This window comes from Ctenopharyngodon idella, chromosome 10 (assembly GCF_019924925.1).
Source record: "Ctenopharyngodon idella isolate HZGC_01 chromosome 10, HZGC01, whole genome shotgun sequence".
NCBI classification, from domain to species: Eukaryota; Metazoa; Chordata; class Actinopteri; order Cypriniformes; family Xenocyprididae; genus Ctenopharyngodon; species Ctenopharyngodon idella.
Genome location: NC_067229.1, coordinates 36,831,087 through 36,853,035, shown reverse-complemented (window position 1 = coordinate 36,853,035; position 21,949 = coordinate 36,831,087). Strand labels below are relative to the sequence as shown.

The 21,949-nt window shown below is 37.6% G+C and overlaps 1 protein-coding gene across 7 annotated transcripts in view; it reads left to right on the top strand.

Moving 5' to 3' along the window:
- The window catches only part of auts2a (activator of transcription and developmental regulator AUTS2 a), a 352,628-nt gene that overhangs the window by 216,294 nt on the left and 114,385 nt on the right, over positions 1-21,949 (top strand). For all 7 annotated transcript variants that reach the window (XM_051909180.1, XM_051909183.1, XM_051909186.1 and 4 more), the window contains one exon: positions 17,198-17,227. In XM_051909180.1, coding sequence (XP_051765140.1) covers positions 17,198-17,227 — 30 coding nt within the window. The remainder of the gene's footprint in view (positions 1-17,197; positions 17,228-21,949) is intronic.

The following is a 21,949-nucleotide window of genomic DNA, read 5'->3' as shown; positions in this document are numbered from 1 at the left end:
AAGAGAAACAACTACTTGAAAAAGAAGAAATGTAAGGCAATCCCATGTGTGGCAAGTGACAGGTTGTTAATGTTTTTAATAAAAGAAATATAGGTAACACTTTACAACAAGGTTCATTAGTTAACATTAGTTAACTACATTAGTTAAACATGAACTAATAATGAACTGCACTTATACAGCATTTATTAATCTTTGTTAATGTTAATTTCAATGTTTGTTAACATTAGTTAATGCACTGTGAACTAACATGAACAATGAACAACTGTATTTTTATTAACTAACGTTAATGAAAATTAGTAAATACAGTAAAAAATGTATTGCTCATGGTTAGTTCATGTTAGTTAATACATTAACTAATGTTTAACTTATGAACCTTATTGCAAAGTGTTACAGAAATATAAAAATAAAAATAATTTAAAAAAATAAATAAAATAAAACTTTGTTAGAAGCTAAATTGTTTGGTGTGGTGGAAATGACTAGAACATTATACATTTTGAAAAATGTATATTAATCATTTTTTTACACAGCTATTAAAATGGTTTATTTTATTTGTTGCTTTAAACATAATTCATATCAGAATCAAATTTTGTATTTTTAGACAAACATAAAAGTGGATTTATAGTGCTCAAAGTTAAAGAAACACCCTTAAACGAACAACAGTACCACACTTGGGGGTCTTTGGCAGGCAGTGATGGTGAAAAGCAGCACGTCCGAAGGTTAAGGGGCAGGGGAGCAGCTGTAGCTCACTCACACCCCCTCTGACCTGATCCTCAGCAGGTGGGAGTGACCCTGCCCTGGTCCTGTTACTGTTATCCTGGACCTGACAGGACACATACATCACAGCACCGGGCCCCTAATGCGAAACACATTCCGCCAGGGCCTGATCAAAGAGCGTCTGCTCCGACAACAAAGTGCCCCCTAATTCCATGTTTGGACCACATAATTGAAGAGTAATTATGGCTGACAAAACACTTCAGGTTTTTTTTTGCCCCTCCTTGTCTCATTTTCTATTTTCTCCCTCTCTCTCTGAGAGAAAAGCCAGATCAGGCTTGTCATAAAGCGTTACAGGGGACCATGTGCTGAATTTGCAGGATGGAAATAGAGGTCAAGCTTTAATGGAAAAGAGCAAGCGCGCACACACGTGCACACATTCACGCACGGCTTTACCCGGTGGCCTGGAATAACACAGCTAAACCACATGAGGAGTTGTAACACGATCCTATGACCCTCTCCAACAGACAGGGCTACTGTTTCTCTGAAGAGCCGTAACTGTAACTTCTTCACTAACTGCTCTAACTGCTGACCATGAAGACCATGAAGGCCATGACACGCAAATTCCTCCCCAAAGCAAAGCGGCCCTTAGCTCGAGAAGAATTCGACTAATAAATGAGGTGTTGACAGACAAGATTTTGCTTGGCTTTTGCACCAAAAAGAAGCAGGATTTGGTTTTAGTGTTTGCTGCTCTGTCAGTTCACCATGTTAAGCTACTAGCACTGTAGACCCAGAGACTGAAGGCAACTTCCTGTTGGGCAGATCGATATGATAACAAGAGCCCTGGGGTTAGTCTAGAGATATGAGCATTTCATCTTTACTGCAGTTTTACTCAACAAGGGCTGACTGGCTAACATCCACCAGCAAATCTTTGATTCACTTTGGGATTATTAGCGTGATGTTTACATCTTTAGTTAGAACTTTGAAGCCAAACAAAGTAGTCCAAAGGGAGGTGAGCATTGTCGAACACACTAATCGCAAACAGGTGTTGCATGCGGCGAAAGTTTGCTTTTGTAGCTTTTGGATCATGTTCCAGTGCGAGCGTGCGGCGTTAGCTTGAGATAATGCCGATGGCCAATTTCTAGACAGGAAACGACACAGGAACAGGGCTTTGATTGTGTTTGTTTCCCTCGTCCTGCTCTGTAGTTTTAATGGGCTGAGCAGAGAGACTGATGTTGGCAGGGGCTTCGCTGTACCGCTCTCATCTCTCCATCTCTTAATTAGGCTTATCTGCTCAGCACTGGTGCCAGGCGGAAGCTCGCTCTTTTTTGAAGTGCAATAGGCCGGGTCTTTCAGCTGCTGTTTTGAGGTCACATGACGGCACAGGGCCGAGCAGGGGGGCAAAACCCCTCTTCTAATTGTAGAGATTACGATCAGAGGGGTCGGACTCATATGGAGTTTCTAGAATCCAAAGCCATTTTTAGAATACTAAGGCTACGTCTATAATCCGGAGACATTTGAAAACTGAGTTTTCATTTAAAAACACTTTCCATCCACACTAGCTTTTTCAAGTGTTTTCCAAAAGTGTTTTGCTCATTCACACTGCAACATCTGAAAACGCTTAAATCCCTTTACTGCGCATGCGTAAAACATACTAAAAGCTCACGAGATGAAGCAGAGAGAGCAGATATAACAAAGTTCTCATGCTATTCTTCTGGCACAATCATTTTATTAGCATATTATCACTCACTGTTGCATCCAGGTCTCACTCAAACTTGCATGCTTTAAAACGCAGCTGTTTTCATCATGTTTTGCCGTGCAGGACAGCAAATGTGAGTAAATTCTCTGTCATCTTTGCAGAAATGTAATACGAAGATTCTATAAAGGAGCATTTATCTTGTGCAACACTGTTACAGTAAATAGCAGGCACAAAAATGCAGGCTCGGCATAACTATAGATATCTATGAGTACAATATGCATCACATTTATCCACTTTGGAGAGTGTTTTCAAAAAGCTCAGTTTTCCTTGACAAAAATGCTGTCTCAGTGTGGACGGAAGGTCAAAACGGGGGAGAAAAAGATGCATTTTCAAATGGAAAAGTATTAGTGTGGACATGGTCTCAGTGCGTTTAGAATGTCTAGAACATAGAATGTAGTAGAATTTATGATGTGTTCAGTTTGTAACAAAATTGTATTTTTCCAAAGATCCTCCAGAGGGCCGCAGCCCATTTTTTGCAATTGTTGTAATAAAAATGTAGAAATCTGTAGGGATGCATGATATATTGGTACAGGAATGGTTATCAAACAATAGTTTATTGTTTAGTTTATTATTTAAAGTTTAGTTTATTATTTATTTTTATTTTAATATACTTTTATCAGTATCGACCAGTATCGTATATATTTAATTGTGTATGCTTGTTTCCCCCATTTTTTACATTTAGATTACTTTTGCTTTCATCTAAAGATAGATTTTCAAGTAAAATGATAGTTCAGCCAAAAAGGAAAATTCAGTCATCATTTACTCACACTCATGTCATTCCAAACCTGTTTGACTTTCTTTCTTCTGTGGAACACAAAAGAAGATATTTTGAAGAATGTTGGTAACCAAAACTGTTTGATTTCCATTGTATGGACAAAAAAATAAAACAATTCTTGTAATATCTTAATTTATGTTTATGTCCATAGAAATATGTCAAAAAAAACGCTAATTTTCCTTCCCTTTTTCTGCAAAATCTTGAGCTTGTTGCTTAAAGTTTTGCCATTGAAATAAAATAGAAACGATAGAGGAGAATGGGGGAAAAAAAAGAAAATACGCATTGATGTCTTTTTGGCTGCCACTTACTAGAAATAATTTTGTTCACCCTCTTATCTGCACATCAGACAGACACCTTTTCTGTTTTTATTTTGTTTTTCAGAGAGGAGTATATGTGTGAGATCACTTCTCAGGGGTGCGATTGCAATCTGCACTGCCGCCACCTTTGGTAAAAATCCACACTTCTGGGGTGTGCGTGCATGTCAGATGGCTCTGCTTCACACCCATTGCCTAGTGCTCCCCTCCGCCACTTAGCATGCTAATTAATCCCAATGACAGCCATTCGTGTCACTCACCCCTTGCTCCCATGGCGACGCTGCCACAGCAACACTCCCACAGGGCCCATCCTGCTTTAGATGGTCTGCTTTTTTAAGAAGCCCCAGTGCACACTAGGATTACAATCCGAATCTCAATCTCGGCTCTTGCCGCCAGAGTTTATGGGGTTGCGGGAAAAGAGGTGGGGGAATATAATTATTTAAAAAAAAACAAAAAAAACAGATATAAACAAGTGTGCGCAAAAACGTGTGTGAGAGAGAGAAATAGTGTGTTTATTAGGCCTCCTGGGATGGGAGGGAGGTGAAGACTGTAAATAATTAGCACTGGAGTGCTAGAGTTTTCCCGTTTGATCTCTCCGATGGAAAAGCAAATGTAATTTAGCACGCTGTGAGTAATTTAACAGTTAGCATGAGTTCCTTTTAATTTCATTTTGCTCAGCATCACTCTCTCAAATTAAATATTTTTGTTGTTTACAAAGCAGATCTTTGGCAGCTCGGCAGGGCCGCCAAGTTATGAGCGAGACTTTTCTGTTGGTGTTTATTCATCTAGGCTTGTTTGCGTGTTGAAGTGTTTATGTTGATTGTATGAGAACAATTGGATCAAGCATGTCTGGGAAAATTAATCCATAACTAATGATAATGGCACTAGAACTAAAGCTGTTCGGCACTTGGAAAATACAAATATTAGAGTTTTGCTCCATCCAGCACATCTGTGCTGTGTTTATTGGCAGCGCAAATTGTTTGTTTGTACATATTTAAATTGAGATTTATTTTCAAATTTAAAAGCTTGACATAAATCCAATATTATGGCCTTTCCACAGTATAATTAATGTTATGTTATTTTTAAAAAATATATATATTTTTTTTAATATTTTATAATCTTTAATCGTTTTTTATTTAAAATATTGCATTGAGGAATCCTTTTTTAGTGAACACACATACAGCCACAATAACCCAGGCTTCATGGGGTTTATGTCAGCTTGTCAGGGGATTGTCAGTTAATTGCTGGAGGTGCCTGTGGCTAGCAGAGGCCTCTGTTCACCACCACTGTCTGTGTATGTCTGTGTGTTTCGACAAGCATCCCCTGGAACAGGAGTGTTATCAAAGTGAGAGTTCGCCACTGGCGCTATGTGAGACTGTCTTATCACCTCTGTCCGTGTGCGTGGGTGGGTGTGTCTCTTCCAGCTGAGGGGCTCATTGGTCTGGCCTGTAGTTAATGATTTTGTTCAACAGTTACTGCACTGTTGTTTTTTTCAGCAGCGTCCTGAATTGTATGTAATCGCCTTTATAAATAAGCAACTTGTTAAACAATTCAGATTTTGATCCGGTACTTTTAAATGATTTGGCTAAAGTGATTCATAAAATATGTAAATCACTCGACACTGGAATTTGTAGGTAAATATACAAATGTGCATACACATAATATTAAAATGTGCAAAGCATAAAATAAATTGCTTGTCAGAGAATATACATACATACATATAGATAGATAGATAGATAGATAGATAGATAGAAGACAGCTTTCATATTGGGAGATATTTGCATGTATCAGGGAGCCGCTATCAAAATGCGGGTTATTGAATTTGTGTTTGAATGTGTGCTCGAGTTTTACTTTCACTTTCGCGATCGCACGTACTCTGTGAATAGGGAGCGGCGGTTCTAAATGAGCATTTTACAAGATTTTACATTTGTCAGACGCTTAGGCTCTGTTGTGCAACGAATCCTCCGCCATGGTCTTGTCAGTCATCTCGTCACTTACCCTCGTCACGTGATCAGTGAACTCTGATTCCTGCTGCACTACATACGATGAGCTCGTGTTGGATGGGCTGGATGGAATTGAAGCGACCGTTATCCAACTGAATTAAATGGTTTTTATTTCTATAAAAAGCAAAACGACAGTGGAGGTGTAATGTATATGTAGCATATTCTATCCTAATTTCACCCTCACACTCCATCATGGCAATATCACTAGACAGCTTTTCACCTCCATGAGAAATCTTGTCACATTTAATCTCGCGAGATCTCGTTGCACAAGATCTTGTCACACCCCTAATAGATACTGTAGATAGATATTAGATACATACATACATACATATAATGTATGTATGTAACCAGTTATGGTATGTGTGTGTCTTCCCAAACAACTATGAATGGTGGAATGGAGCTCTGTTAATGATAGGTGGTGAGTGTGCAGCAGCATTTCAGATGGATTGTAGTAAGACCAAGGATGATGGAAGTGTGCTGCAGAATGAATATTAATGGTGGGCGTCTGGGCCAGAGCTAATGATGAGGAAAATTCCCTAATAAAAACTTGATGTGATGGGCAACGACCCGCAGGGTCACCAGAGAGACCTAGAGTTAATAGTGTGCCGTCAGGTGTGGGGAGCAAAGTGATTAGAGCCACACATCCGTTCCTGCTGTAGAAAGAGAGAAAGTGGGGTAGACACAGGGAAATGGAGAAAAAGAGAGATACTACAGTTTGATAGAAAATTAGAGCGCATGATGAAGAGTAAATGAAGGAAAGCTAGAATATAGATTTATGTATGGGCACGAATCGAACTGGTCTGTCAATGCGACTTACTCAATGATAAAATAAATAGTTAGTGTTTGACCTCTGGGCTTCTGCATTGTCCAGTTGCCCTATATATGTCTTTGTGCTGTCGGGATATTCAGTTATATCATAATTGCATACATTCATCCACACTTTTTCCACCTCACTGCTCTATTTTCCAGAGGGTACAAGGAGAAGCATAACAAAGATGGCAGCTGGCATCAGAGCAAATGTCAGCTGTGCATGCAGTAATTAAAATGCAAACAAAGTGGACTGTTCCCCAGGGAGGAGCCATAATGGTACAAACAATGCAATCTGATGTATTTAATTGTCTGAAAATCTTTCTATTAATCTTTGATTAAGCTAGCAACTGTTTGCTGCCTAACCTTCTTCAGCACTGAATGCCTGTGGGAGTGAACTACACACTCACTCTGCTTGTTTGTTTGTTTATTAGGAGGGAAGAAGAGTGTCTTGCATCTTGAAATAGACCTTAGTCAGAAAGGACGTCATATTTAATTTGACATAAACAGCGGTGAGGGACAGAAGCACAGTTTATTCATTATTGTGCTGTTGTCTACCTGGGTGTTGATTGCTTAGCTGACTAAACATTAGTTATATCTTTCTTTACAGTGGGCAAAAAAATTCCAGAAAACATTGGATGAATCAGTCGTGAATTAAATTAAAAGATTCATGAGCGATATACATTGAAATTTGTCATTGTGGTTCATGGTTAAAACCCTTTGCAAAGAGTTTTTGTCATTGACAGTCAAACTAAATATGTTGTTGCTCTAAAGTCTACAGTACTAATGCAGACATTCAGACAAAAGTGTATAGATATGTACACTGCCGTTCAAAAGTATGGGATCGGTACGATTTTTAATGTTTTTAAATGAAGTCTCTTATGCTCAACAAGGCTGCATTTATTTGATTAAAAAACAGTAACATTGTAAAATATTATTACAATTTAAAATAACTGTTTTCTATGTGAATATATTGTAAAATTTAATTTATTCCTGTGATGGCAAAGCTGAATTTTCAGCATCATTACTCTAGTCTTCAGTGTCACATGATCCTTCAGAAATCATCCTAATATGCTGATTTGCTGCTCATGAAACATTTCTTATTATTATCAATCTCGAAAACATTTGTGTACATTCAGGATTCTTTGATGAATAGAAAGTTTTCAGCATTTATCTGAAACAGAAAGCTTTATACAGTACCATTCAAAAGTTTGCAGTCAGTAAGAATTTTTTATTTTTGAAAAGAAATTAAAGAAATACTTTTATTCATCAAGGATGCATTAAATTGACCAAAAGAATGACAGTAAAGACATTTATAATGTTACAAAAGATTCTATTTTAAATAAATGCTGTTCTTTTTGAACTTTCTATTCATCAAAGAATCCTGAAAAAAATGTACACAACTGTTTTCAACATTGAAAATAATCAGAAATGTTTCTTCAGCAGCAAATCAGCATATTAGATGAATTTCTGAAGGATCATGTGACACTGAAGACTGGAGTAATGATGCTAAAAAAATTAGCTTTGCCAACACATGAATAAATGACATTTTAAAATATGTTCAAGTAGACAACAGTTATTTTAAATTGTAATAATATTTCACAATATTACTGTTTTTATTACTGTTTTTTTTTTTTTTATTTTTTTTTTAAATCAAATAAATGTAGCCTTGGTGAGCATAAAAGACTTCTTTTAAAAACATTCAAAATCCTACCGATCCCAAACTTTTGAATGGCGGTGTACATATAAACACATGCTACTGTACAAAAGTTTAGGGTACTGTAAGTAAGATTTTTTTTTTTTTTTTTTTTTTTTTGGAAAGAAGTTAAAACTTTTATAGAGCAAGGATGCATTCAATTGATCAAAAGTGACAGTAGAGACTTTTATAATGTTACAAAAAATTAGATTTCAATTAAATGCTGTACTTTCTATTGTAATCCTGAAAAAAAATGTATCATGGTTTCCACAAAAATATTGAGCAGCACAACTGTTTTCCAGATTGATAAGAAGAAATGTCTCTTGAGTACTGAATCAGCATATTAGAATGATTTCCAAAGGATCATGTGACACTGAAGACTGGAGTAATGGCTGCTGAAAATTCAGCTTTTCTATCACAGGAATAAATTACATTTTACTGATTTGTACATATGATTTCATCTTCCCACTCTTTTTTCCTTTCACAAACACACACATTGCGTTTACCCTGCCCTCCCACTCTCACTTGTGGCTGGCAGGCTGGGTGACAATGCCACCCTTGGTTGATCAGCTAAGCGCGTTGCCCTGTGGCACCATCTGTCTGTGCCAAGCTCCACCTTGGGGCGCCATCTCACATCTGTCAGCCCGAGCAGCTTAGCTGACAAGTTATTTTAAAGGTAGACATACCCTCCAGATACGTAGACACATTTACATACATGCATACAGGCATAACACGCACACATCTTGTACCCGCTAACCCTTTTCTGTTTCCTGGCACGGCATCACACAGAGTGTGTGTGTGGCTGATATACGTCTAAGAATGGCTCTCAATACTTGAGATTCAGCTTCTTATTTACTCTTTTCCTTATACACCAGTTTTTCCCATCACTGAGTCATTGGATGTTCTCCACACAGGTGGTATTTTAAAACTACTGCAATAGCAATACTGCAGTTTTCTAAGACAGCATCCAAACTGTCAGGGAACCTCATAAGTTACCAAATTGGAGCACACTACATAGGCAGCAATTCTGCATCACAAAGATAACAACTCAGAGTTGATTTTAATAGATTTTGATGTTTGCATGAGATGCTGCTTTGTGTTAGGAACGCACATATTATTTAAGTGTTGCTTTATGTTGGCAGCTCACTAGGTTTTGAGCAAAGCTTCAGTATTTGTGCTCTCTTCAGTCTTTTAGTTTATATTCACTGCTCAGGGTCTGGAGAAAGTGTCGTATCGAGGAGAAAATTGCCTGCAGATGTTGGCAAGGTGCTTGAGGGAGAGGGTGGGACGGTACGATCAGGCTGGAGGTTATTAGGCCAGGCAGCAGATGACTGCTTCCTGACAGCCATGAGAGAGAGCTGCCGTAGGACAGACCACAATCCACTGGTGAAGGAGATGTTTTCCCTGTATCTAGGCCCTCCTGGCTGTCACGCTTCCCTCCTCATTTGTTCCTCTGCTCCTTCATCCTGGCGTACTTTAGAATGACAGCTGGACGTCACACAGATGCTGTGTGAATTAGTCCCTGAATGTCATCAGGTCTGGATCCTGGCGCTCTTAATGGTCTAACCCAGTCAAAGGTGTCGAGATACATTTCCTTCTCCTCGCTTCTGCGGCTGACAGCAGTGCTGCTGTGTTTTTTCTGGTAAGTGAGGTTAGATTTCACTGGAGTTTAATGTTAAAGGCTTGTGGAGAACACAGAGACAGGGTCATGGGGTAGATGATTAGTAGTCATGTAATTCATGTCACCCACCCAAGTCTGCCGTTTATGCAGGTTTAGCTTTAGTTGGACATTTGAGCTTAAAATTACATAAGCATTGAATACATAAATAGTGTAGTGCAGCATTGGCATCTCCAATGTTGTGTTAGCTAGATTAATGTTTTAATGGTTGTCGTCTGTCTTTTTTTTTTCTTTCTTTCTTTTTTTTTTTTCTTTTTTTAGGAGCTTTGATTTATCTTTGATGTCTGCTTGCAGTCAGTTTAATCAGGGTTTCCTAAACTTTCACAAAGTGTGGCCCAAAAAAGCCTTGACTAAGGAAATACATTTTCTAAAAGCTTGATGTGACCCTGAATTTGTTGATACACAATGCACTCATACAAGTTCAAGAAATATATTTTAAAATTTCAAAAATTAAAATTTTTTAGCTTGTTCTTTCTGGATGATATCACTCTGCAAATATATATATATATATTTAAAATAAAATGATAAATAATTATATTTTTCAACATATTTGCAGTTTCATTTATTTTAACTAAGGAAATAAATTTTATAAAAGCTTGATGTGACCCTGGATTTATTGATACGCAATGCACTCGTACAAGTTCTTTAAGAAATATATTTTAAAATTTCAAAAAATATTTTTTTTTTAAGCTCGTTCTTTTTGGATTATATCACTCTGCAAAAAGTATATATGTATAAATAAAAAAAAGTTTATATTTTTTTCAACATATTTGCAGTTTCATTTATTTTAACTAAGATAATGCATTTTATAAAAGCTTAATGTGACCCTGGATTTATTGATACACAATGCACTCATACAAGTTCATAAGTTAAAGTTAGTAAGTTAAATGGTTCATGTCGCATGTTAAACTATAGTGTTCAAACTCCTGTGGCCCAACATTCCTGCCTATTTGCCGTAAGCTTATAATTTCACATTCAGATGAGTATGTGAACTCATATTAAATGCAAGTTTGTCATAAGAGTACTTCTGGAGAAGAAGATCCTTTCCTTCTTATTGGTTTAACCTCGAAAATGTGATAATATCATGAATAAGTTAAATATATGAATAAGTTTAATATTAAATTTTGAAAGAATCTGCCCAGTATCTTGAGAGCCACGCTTGACTCATCACTACCTGTTACAATGTCACCTTGGTACTCATGGGTCGTCAGTAGCCGGCTCAGTGTGGCATAACTCATTCTGTACAGTAGACTTGGAAAAGCGGTGATTTCAGTCTCACAGCACAAAGCTTCCGGTGAAATTTCTCATCTCTCTGTGGCCCAATACTCAAAGCCTCACTCTCAGCAGACAGTACAAGGCACGCCGCCATTTTCTCCTCAGAGCGTCTGACTCTTAGCTCAGTGCTGGCTGCGCCTGTTTTTGCTTCCTCTCTCTCTTCATCCTTCCTCTTCTATCCATCTCATCACACACACACACACTCTCCTACTGCAGAGCAGAGAGTGGGAGCTCCAGGCCTTGATTTGCCAACACATTTCCAATGATTAAAACGTAATTAGCGCTAGCGAGCGCCTCCTCCCTGGCTAATTTCACTGCACGCTGTGACAGGCAGGCGGCCGGCGGCGGCGCGGCCCCAGTGGCAGATGGAGAAGCAGGCAGCAGGAGGGGAAAAACCATTTTGCCGCGCCATGGTTTGCATCAGAAAACCATCAGGACGCGCAGCTTTTTCTGTGGGAGGTAAGAGGACAGGGAGAGAGAGAATGAGGGGGGAGGAGGGAGGTGGGGCACATAGCTCTCCGTGGCAGCGCATCAAATTGGCACTGTCAGAGCTGACCCTGGCAATGGTTGCCATTCTTCAAGCTGTCCCCCACCGCCACCCACCACAGCCCGCAGGCAGAGCGAGAGAGCGACAGGCAGAGTGAAAATAGCTGAGGAAAGAGGAGGAGGGATGGAGGGAGAGAGAGCGTACCAACCTATCTTCAACCTTCCGGACCCCCACTGCCTCTGTAATCAAGCTCAGATCAGTCTCAATTAATTTCAGCGTTCGTTGACAGTGCCAATTACAACACAATGGCAAATAGACCATGAAATGGAACGTCGAACACTTTGCGTCCTAACTTGACATTTGACTGCGGTTTTACATCAATGACTGCTAAATAAGAACAGATCTCTTTATGTGCTGTTTTTAAACATAGTTTTGAAGCATATTTTCGGAGTGTTTGCTGTGCTTGGCTCGTAGCGGTGCTGAATTTAAACCACACATTTTTCATTGTGCTGGCCCTTCACCAGAGTGTGTCATGCAGTTTGATGTGGGCGCTGAGGTTTTCATTTCGAGAAGTCTGGTTAAGCTTGGAGCTTCGGACAATGGCAAAAACGTGGTTAAATGAGCTCAGAATACGATTGCTTTCGCTCCTTTATTGTACTGCACTTACGAGGCCTTTGGGATTTGACTTGAAATAGGAATGAAATGAAATGTATTTAGCTTGAAGATGTTTTCATGTCAATGCTCTGTTTTTGTCATTGTGGAAATTCGTCATTGTGTGTGGATGTGCTTGTGTTAAGAAAAGCTTTATTTAAATTTTAGTGGAAAACCAGCCAATCAGGGACTTTGATTCCAGTCCAGACTTTCAAGAAACCATGAAATTGTTTAAAGAGTGCTGCGCAGACATTTCTTGTTGTAACAAGAAGTTGATGACATATCAAAGAGCTTGTCCCTTGTTATAGCCAAGGAGCAAACCACAAAACATTGAAGGAACTTTCAAAATGCCACTTCCTTCCAACTGATATTTGGGAAAGGAAATAACGAGTGAGTGTTAGCACGAGTACAAGTGCATAATGAGCCATGATTTCTTACTTTTCCTGCTTCACTGTTATTGTAAAATATGTCAAATCTTTTTTGATTTTATGAGGCTTTTCAGGATGTGTTTAGCCGCCATGCTGCAGTGCTGCAGTATAGACTGCATGAACACAGCAGGGGTAGACAGGATCTGTTACACTATTGGTCTAATTCGCAGGCCTAATCAGCTCTTCTTCCTTCGCTGTATCTGAGGAGTGTATGTCTAACTAAAGCAGATGGCTCTGCTGTTCCATTGAGGCCATTGGCTGTTTTAATAAGCTTAACATGCTATATTGATCTGCAGCCAAGATCAATTGGCGAAGTGTTTGGCTTTTTGAAATTAACACCACACCAGAAAAAAAGCAAGAAAATGCTGAGATGGATTCCCAAGATAATCCATGCAATATGACTGTAATACCAAGTACTTTAGAGGAATTAAATGTGTTGGACTGACCATCATTATGCCAATCTCTTCACATTTACTCTTGTCAGCATCCTTTACTGTTGTTTTCTTAACTTCAATATGTTCAAATGGTTGTTTGTATCTTCAGTCAACAATAAATACAGCTCTGTTATATTAATATAATATACAGTTGTGCTCAAAATTATTCATACCTTTGGTAAATATGACCAAAGAAGGCTGTGAAAATAAATCTGAATCGTTAATCCTTTTCATCTTTTATTTTAAAAATGTACAAAAATCTAACCTTTCAATTGAGAATAAGAATTTTAAATGGGGGGGAAATTTCATTATGAAATAAATGTTTTTCTCTAATACACATTGCTCACAATTAATCATACCCTTTTATTCAATACTTTTTGCAACCTCCTTTTGCCAAGATAACAGTTCTAAGTCTTCTCCTATAATGCCTGATAAGTTTGGAGAACACATGAGAAGAGATTACAGACCATTCCTCCATACAGTATTACTCCAGATTCACAGATCCAAGTTGGTGCTTCTCGTCTTCAGTTCACTCCACTCATTTTCTATTCAGTTCACTTCACTCATTACCCATTTTTGTTTTGATTGTGATGTTTGTATTTGGATCATTGTCCTGTTGTAAGATCCAACCTTGGCCTATTATATGATTTCTAGCAGGGACAGTCAGGTTTTGATTTTTTATCTGTTGGTATTTGTTAGAATCCTTGATGCCATGTATCCGAACAAGATGTCCAAGATCTCCGGCAGAAAAATAGGCCCACAACATTAAAGACTGTAACTGTGGGTATGGGGTACTTTTTATCCCTTTGTGCACCAAACCCATCTTGAGTGTTTGCTGCCAAAAAGCTAATTTTTTTGTTTCATTTGACCATAGAATTTTTTTACAGCCTTCTTTGGTCATATTTACCAAGGGTATGAATAATTTTGAGCACAACTGTATATTGTTGACTGAAGCAATTATAATATAAAATGAATATGCTATTACATTATATTATAATATATTACTACTAAATTCCTACTCTCCTTCTAGAGTTTTCAGGTCTTCAGATCAATGACTTTTAAAGGTCCCTTTCTATAATTTTAAATCGAAAGGAGATTATGCTTTTTCCGTGGTAGGTCCCAAACTCTGGAATAGTCTCCCATTCAACGTGAGGTCAGCTCCATCAATTGCCACTTTTAAGTCTTATTTAAAAACTTAATTATTTTATTTATCTTTTGAATAAGTTGTGTTTACTACTGTATGTTGTATGTAATATTAAATGTTGGTTTTAATGTAATTGTTGTAAAGCACTTTGGGGCAACGTCTGTTGTTTGAAAATGTGCTATATAAATAGAGTTGCTTGCTTGCTTGTTATCACTATAATACAAGATTAATTTTATATTATAATTGCTCCAGTCAATGGTATATTTTTCCACTTTTATTAGAAATCGGGTAGGAAATGATAAGAGAAAAGCAAGGAATAAGAAAGTGATACTGCGCTCAAACCTGCATTTCCCACGTGAGCACCACAGCTCAATATGTACTAAGCAATATACTTTGAATCACGACATTCAACAGATCTTACTTTATTTGTTTTGTTTTTTTTTTGTTTGTTTGGTTTTTTTTTTTTGGGGTTTTTTTTTTGTGAAATGTTCAGCTTCTCGCTGTTAAGGACAAACAAGTTGCCTGCCCTTTCCTGTCAGATCTCATCTTACTTTCTCCGTTACTTTAACTTTCCCACTATTTCCACCCTCATCCCCCTTTTCTCAATCTCTTCTCTCAGCACCAGTACGGAAATTTGCATACGTCTATTCTTGGAAAGAAGGAGCAAGAGAGAGAGAAAGAATAATGACAGCAATTTCTTCCCTTTCTCCACTCGCTGGCTTGCGAGAGAGTGTCGTTTAACGGCACCTGTGTTAGCGACAGGCACGCGGATGAGAAGCGAAAGAGAGCAGTTGATTAAATCATCAAGTCGTGGCGCAGAAAGTCAATTCTGCTCACCGTCTACAATGATATCCTTTTATCCTGACGTAATGAGCTATGGCACTTTTGCATTGGGTAATGCGATGAGTTCTATTAGCGCGTTCCATTTGCTTCACAAGCAAGGGCGAGTCATTTCGTTCCTCTCATATCTCAGCAATCAAAGCGGTAGGCTGGGCACGGGGAGCACTGACACGCCGATGGAGATGCCGGCGGTGTTTTTTATGGATCACAACACACTGGAAAAAATACATTTTGCTCATTATTTTAACTCTTCAGGAACTTTGCCTGTGCCAAATGAAGGGGAGCCCCAGGCCTTTAGGAAGGCTTCATATGTTAAATCGACCATTGTGGCTGAGTACATAGAAGGGCAGGAAGTGTGGGTTATATTTCAAAAGCCTCAAAATATTATACTGATTGTGTTTCAGAGCATTTTTACAGTATTATCATACTGGCACACACAGGAGCAGTAGGTTATTAACATCTGTGTGTGTGTTTATTGGTTATGTATAATACATGAGCCCCGTATGTCTCGATTCCCATTGGACTGGGGCTGTAAATTGGATGCTGCTCAGCAGGCCCTGTATCAGGTCAGACGGGAGAGACTTGTGCCAGAAAATATCCTCCCCTCTCTCACTCTGTCCCTTCCTCTCACTTTCTTTCCCTAGCTCTCAGTCCTTGCAGGAATACCACTCCCAGAACTGTCAATCATTCAGGGCTGCCACAAGGTTTATGCTCTGCTGGGTGTAATTGGCCCAGAAGACCTTAAGCCCCGCCCCTAGCAGGCCTTCATTAGGGAGTCCAGGCTCAAACCCTGAACACATCTCTCCCAGCCAAGTCATCTGTGTGCTGCTAGCTAATTAGCAGATAAAGAATTAAGTGGACCTTGAAATTGAAATTGGACAGAAAGGCTTAAATTCAGCATTTTAATATCATTCTGTTTATTAACTATCTTTGCTTTATTTTGCATAGAGACCCCACTGCCCTCTGTTGTTTTGTTTTGTTTTGTCTTGCATTTGTTTTTGTTGTTTTATTTTTTTCTCTCTCTCTCTTTTCATTCAGAGTAATGTTTAAAATATTAAATTCTTAAATACACACTGGAAAATAGTTTTTATTTTCTGTTTGAAGTAGGATCACTGCAGTGCATACATGGCCATAAAAAACGACTACAGGAAAGTTTTTGGAGTGACAACTGTGGTTCTTTTTAGTGAATCAAAAACATAGTGTGACCAGTGTAGCCTGATTCAGAAAACAAATGACTCTTATGATGAACTTTTTTTAGTGAATCAAAAACATACAGCGCAACTAGTGATGTTATTTACTTTTTAAAATTATTTACTTTTATGGACCGGTTCTTTTTAGTGAATCAGAAACATACAACTTGATCAGTGTAGCCCGATTCCGAAAATAAACAACTCTGATGAACTGGTACTTTTTTAGTGAATAAGTATCATATGCTGAATTCAGAATCGCATACTAGCTTACTACTCTTACTATTTTAACATATCTTTCTATGGCAGAATGCAAGTATGGGGCTCCAAATTCAGCAGCTCAGTGCGATCGGTGTAGTCTGATTCATGAACAAAAACTATGAGCCAGTTCTTTTAATGAATAGTTGAAAAGAAGTTCAATCAATCTGAAACAATGCCCTTGAATAATTTACAGCATTAGCAGAAAATGCTATAAATATACCCAAATGATTCAGAATCTAATTGAATCAGGAAATGTGCAGTACCCAACTCTAAACATCAATGCCAAAAATTAAATCATTTTAATATTAGCTATTTTTGACCAAGCAATCAGTTTGTTGAATTTCAGGAAGGTGAATTTGGTAAACAATCAAACGCTGTGTACAGAACAAGCTTAAGCACTCAGCAGTGGTGTGACAGTTGTATTTAGCTGCAGTGTGTCTGTGGCCTATGAGACGTGAAGATAGTTGGACTCGTTCTCTAGTTGGTGTCTGCCCTGCTGGTGGTAATAGGCAGATGAAATGAGGCTTGGCCACTGAGTGAGATAAGAACAGCCTTTTCCTGCTTAGACTTTTATTACTCTGCTGATGAGCTGTGCAGTGCGAGACTGCCAAAATCAGATTTCCACTTCATAATGGCTTTATATTTAAAAGCAAAAAAAAAAAAAAAAAAAAAAAAAAAGTGTTTCAGCTCTGTCGCGTCTAGTAGATTCTGCACTGTTCTAATGCCACCTTTATCTTTGTCTTACAGTGTGACAGCGAGAGTGACCAAGAAGACAAGGTAAGACCATACCTGATTATTTTTATTAATACAAAGCTTACAACACCCGCACTGTCTTGAAATCTCTGTATTTTATATTTATGTATTTTTAACGTTAAATTTAGGAATTCTTAATGTTGAAATGTTTTTTGTTATAATACTGTTTCTTATCCCAACATATTATGCAAAGACAACTACAATGCCCTGTTATAACAGTGATTACATACTCTTTTCTAGTAGTCGTTCCTGTGTTTCAGGTGGCAGATCACTGTCTGCTTTCCCATTGGTAGTTGTTGTGTCGTATCGCTACTAATTTGCATAAATTGTTTGTTGTGTTGCCTCTGGTCGCTGTTACTTTTCTAAGCCAGAATTCACCAAATCTTTCTTGAAAATGAATTATATCTGGTCGCTTTGGTCACTCAGTGTGAATGTCCTTTAGTTTTGTATGGTAGATTAATTTCTAAATACTGTTATGCTATTGTCTAATGGTGGGACTTCCATTTTGTCCATCTAATGGCAAATGAGTGGAGTATTCTGAAAATTTATTTTTGCAGTTCTGATTTGTTACACTAGCAGTATAAATATAACATTTTATCTTTAAAGGGGACCTATTATGCCCCTTTTTCACATATGTAATATAAGTCTCTGGTGTCCCCAGAATGCTTCTGTGAAGTTTCACCTCAAAATACCCCACAGATCATTTATTATAGCTTGTCAAATTTGCCCCTGTTTAGGTGTGAGCAAAAACACGCCATTTTTGTGTGTCCCTTTAAATGCAAATGAGCTGCTGCTCCCGGCCTGCTTTCCAAAAGAGGGCAGAGTTTTAACAACTCACGCTTCGGTTGCTCAACAACAACAAAGCCGGAGAATATCACGCAGCCAAAATGACGATTGTCAGTAACGGTGTTCAGCCTTACATTACAGACTCAGGAAGAAGTTACAACTTTTAGAATGCAACTGGATGTTTCTGAATGGTTAGTGGTTAAATTTATTTAAATGCTGTTGAGTTGATTGAACTCTTTTGTGCAAATCCAGCGTTGAATTGCCCCTTATTTGTGAAGCAGTCCGGCGTAAAATGATGGCATGGCAACAACATTCTACTACAACAACTCTTTCTCTTCTCTAAAGCAGCCCAACATGGCCTCACACCCTTTGTTGCGTGTACACCGTAGTCACTTACAAAAACAAAATGGCGATGCCGTGGGTGGAAACGTGCAGATTACGGGGCAATCTGAGTGGCTCGTTATTTCACGTGCTTGCAGAGAAAGGCTTACGAAACAAAGTTTTACGAAACAAAGTTTTTCAAAACAAAGATTTTCATGACATGTCCCCTTTAAGAGTAAGTTTACATTATTAATAATACAGTTTTTTTTATTTATTTAATGTTTATGTATTTTTTCATTCATTCATTTAAATCTCCCACTGGTATAATATTCAGATTTAAAAATGTAAATAAAAAACTCGGTCATTTTAATTAATATACTGAATTGTGATTTTTACAAATTGCAAGAACTTCAGGAAATGCAAATGCTAGTTAGTAGCAGCTGTAGTTTTGGCGGCAGTATTGGTATTATTAATACCGTCTTACATCATATAGCACTTCTAAAATCATCTTTATTCGTTTTTAATCAAACTTGAATCAATGAGAATCCAATATTAGACTCTACTTAAAAGTGTGTTTCTATTTAATTAGAATTACCATCTTGTTAATGACTGTGAGAAGGCCTTAATTAACTCTGCATTAATTATGAATGACTAAATGGTGTGCGAAATTTGAAAAGAACCATTACGAGCTTCACAAGTTACATTTTACACATATTAACGTGTAACAATTCCTGCAGATGTATTTGATATAATCCACAAGACACCGTATGATGATAATGATTTTAATTTGATATATTGGTCATATTTATAGTGTAATTGAAACAAAATTAAGCTATTATTTAAATGCATGAATTTAATGGAACACTAGGCTCTAGGCTAACTTTGATGCAAACTAGGCAAGCTACAAAAAGCTTTACAAGACACATCGCACCACTTATTTACTGTCTACTGAACATCAGCATGATTACATGAAAATGTTGTTTTGTTCACTCTTTTTGAATGTTCCTCATTTGTTGTTTTAAACCAGTGGTGGTTTGATGACGACGAGTCGAATTAGCCATGTCAGTCAAAGCCCTTTTGTTGTGGCATTGCAGAGATTGTGCGGTGTAAGACATTAATCGCTGTTTTGCTCGCTGCGTTCCTGCTTCTCATTATTCCTCTAATGATTTTCACAATGTCATGTCATTCTCTCTGCCTTTGATTAATTATGTGTCAAAACAATGGAAGGGTTTATTAGGTAAACAAAGAAACAAGAGCGCTCTCTTTCAAACGCACACATATTCGCAAACACTTCAGAGGAATCTCTTTCTGTCAATAGCTCTTAAAATGTGTTTACAAAACCGTGAGCATGTTGAGCTGCATTAGCAATAAGCGACAGATCAGTGATATTTTCACATGCTTTACTCTCTGGGAATGAATTCAGTAGCTCTTTCTCTTGCAATAGCAGTTATAGTACAGTATATATTCCAGCAGCTGTAGGGGAGGACAACTTGTCACATTAATGGGTCAGTTCTATTCATCTACAGACAAACTGTCTCTTTTTATTCTCCTTTGGCCCAAATCAGGAAATGAAAAAAGACACTCTGGAGAAATCACTTTTTGACTGCAAGAATGATAGGATCATTCTCTCTTTTTCCCTTGAATGACATGCATGTCCACTCTTTTTAACTTGGCTATAAAAATGCCCCACAGGAAGTGTCATAATTGCATTTTCTGTGGCATCACCAACACCAATTTAATCAAACCTCCAAGTAATGCATCATTATTACTGAATAAAAAGTATATATTTACTGTAATATAAAAAAAAAATTGAAATAATTTTTATAAATTCAAGAATTATTTTATAAATTTATAAATTATATATATATATATTTACAGTGTGTGTGTGTGTGTATGTATATATATATATATATATATATATATATATATATATAATACAGTATTTAAAAGCAAAAATGAAAGTTATATAACTTTACAATATTAATTGTTTATAACCTAAATATAGTTGATAAATATTTTAACTATAGCTTTAAATGGTGGCTTAACTTTAACTGTTTATTAATATTAATACTGTTTAATGAATCTGCATTATATTTATTAAATAGTACAAACAAATTTATACATTAAATGTATTATAATAAAATATTTAATAGCAGTGTCATTTGCATGTATTATAATATTTTATATTATTATTTATAAAAGTTATTTATGAAATATTTTAACTAGATTCTAGTTAAAAGCTTACTGTGAAAATTATGTCAGCAATGATCTATTTCTTTCACTTATGTAGTTTACTTAGTAATAATGATGCATTACATGCAGGTTTGATTAATTAGTGTAATTGATGTAATGTTTTTTTTTATTAAATTTAATTATAAAATAATTATGTTTCTTTTTAAAAGTGTATTTTTAATGTTAATGGGAAGCCATATGTGTGTGTGGACGTGTTGCATAAAGTGTGAGAGTGTTTAATGGCCTTTTGACATGGCGTTTGTGTTAGCTGGAGCAGAACGAGAGATTTATTAAATGGTACAGTCTGTACACTGTTCATCATGCGGGCCTGGCCTATTCCAACTGGAACCCGGCCCTAGTCCTGCTGTCTGCCCTCTCTGGCTCGCTCTCCTCTCGCTCTCCCTCTCCTGCTGCTGGATGAATTGGCAGCATGCAGACCTAACAGGGTCCAGAATGCTCTGAATGCATTTGGCTGGCCCTGGCAACTGTGGCTGGCCTCCACCTTCCAGGCTTTTGGCTCCGCTTGGGTCCCTGGTTGCCCCTGTTACTTTCGTTCTCTCTCTCTTTCTCTCTGTGTGCCAGGGACCTTGTTCTCACCTCTCCCCACAACCTGCTCACCCACCAAACCCCAGGCCCCCGCCCCCTGCCCTGATTTGTGTGCAGAAGAAGTGTCTGTTATTAGAGAGAGCAGGTAGGGCCCTGTCTTCTCATTACTAGCCGCACAAGGGGGATTATTATGTCTTCTGTGGCTGGCAGAGAGAGAGAGAGAGAGAGATTCCACCATCTGACGGGCTGTTTGATGTTTCACTGCTGCCCGGATCCAATAACGTCCCCTTTTCATGGCGCAGTTAACACTAACAGGTCTGCGCCATCTGAGAGTGTTTAAAGACCGTTGAGGCTCAAGTGAATCTGTGCTGACTTTAGCCAGCAACAAATCAGCACATGTGCTCAGGCTTAGTGCCTCTCTACCCTCAGAATCCCTCTTTATGTCTGAGCTGTGGTGCAGTGGCTTGCACATGTGCTCTTGACATATAAGCCATCGAAGGTCGCAGGTTTGAGCCTGACATGCTTCACATCATTGTTTACTCCTATATTCCTGTCTCAGTTTACTGATCTGTACATCTAAAGAAAGAAAAACCACAAGTAAAACTATATTTTTACACTTCAGAACTCAACATTAAGGCTTTTTTCCGGCAGTCCCAGTAAGGAACAATCATAAAGGAATATTCAATTTTTTTGTTTTTAGCTTATTTACTATTTATTTTTTATATTTACTAATGATAAAATTAATCTCTTTTTTTTTTTTCTTAACATTTTTAATCACATAAGATATAGATGCATAGATATATTTTTATATTTTACAAAAAGAAAATTGACCAAAAAAATTATTTCGTTAAAAAATGAAAA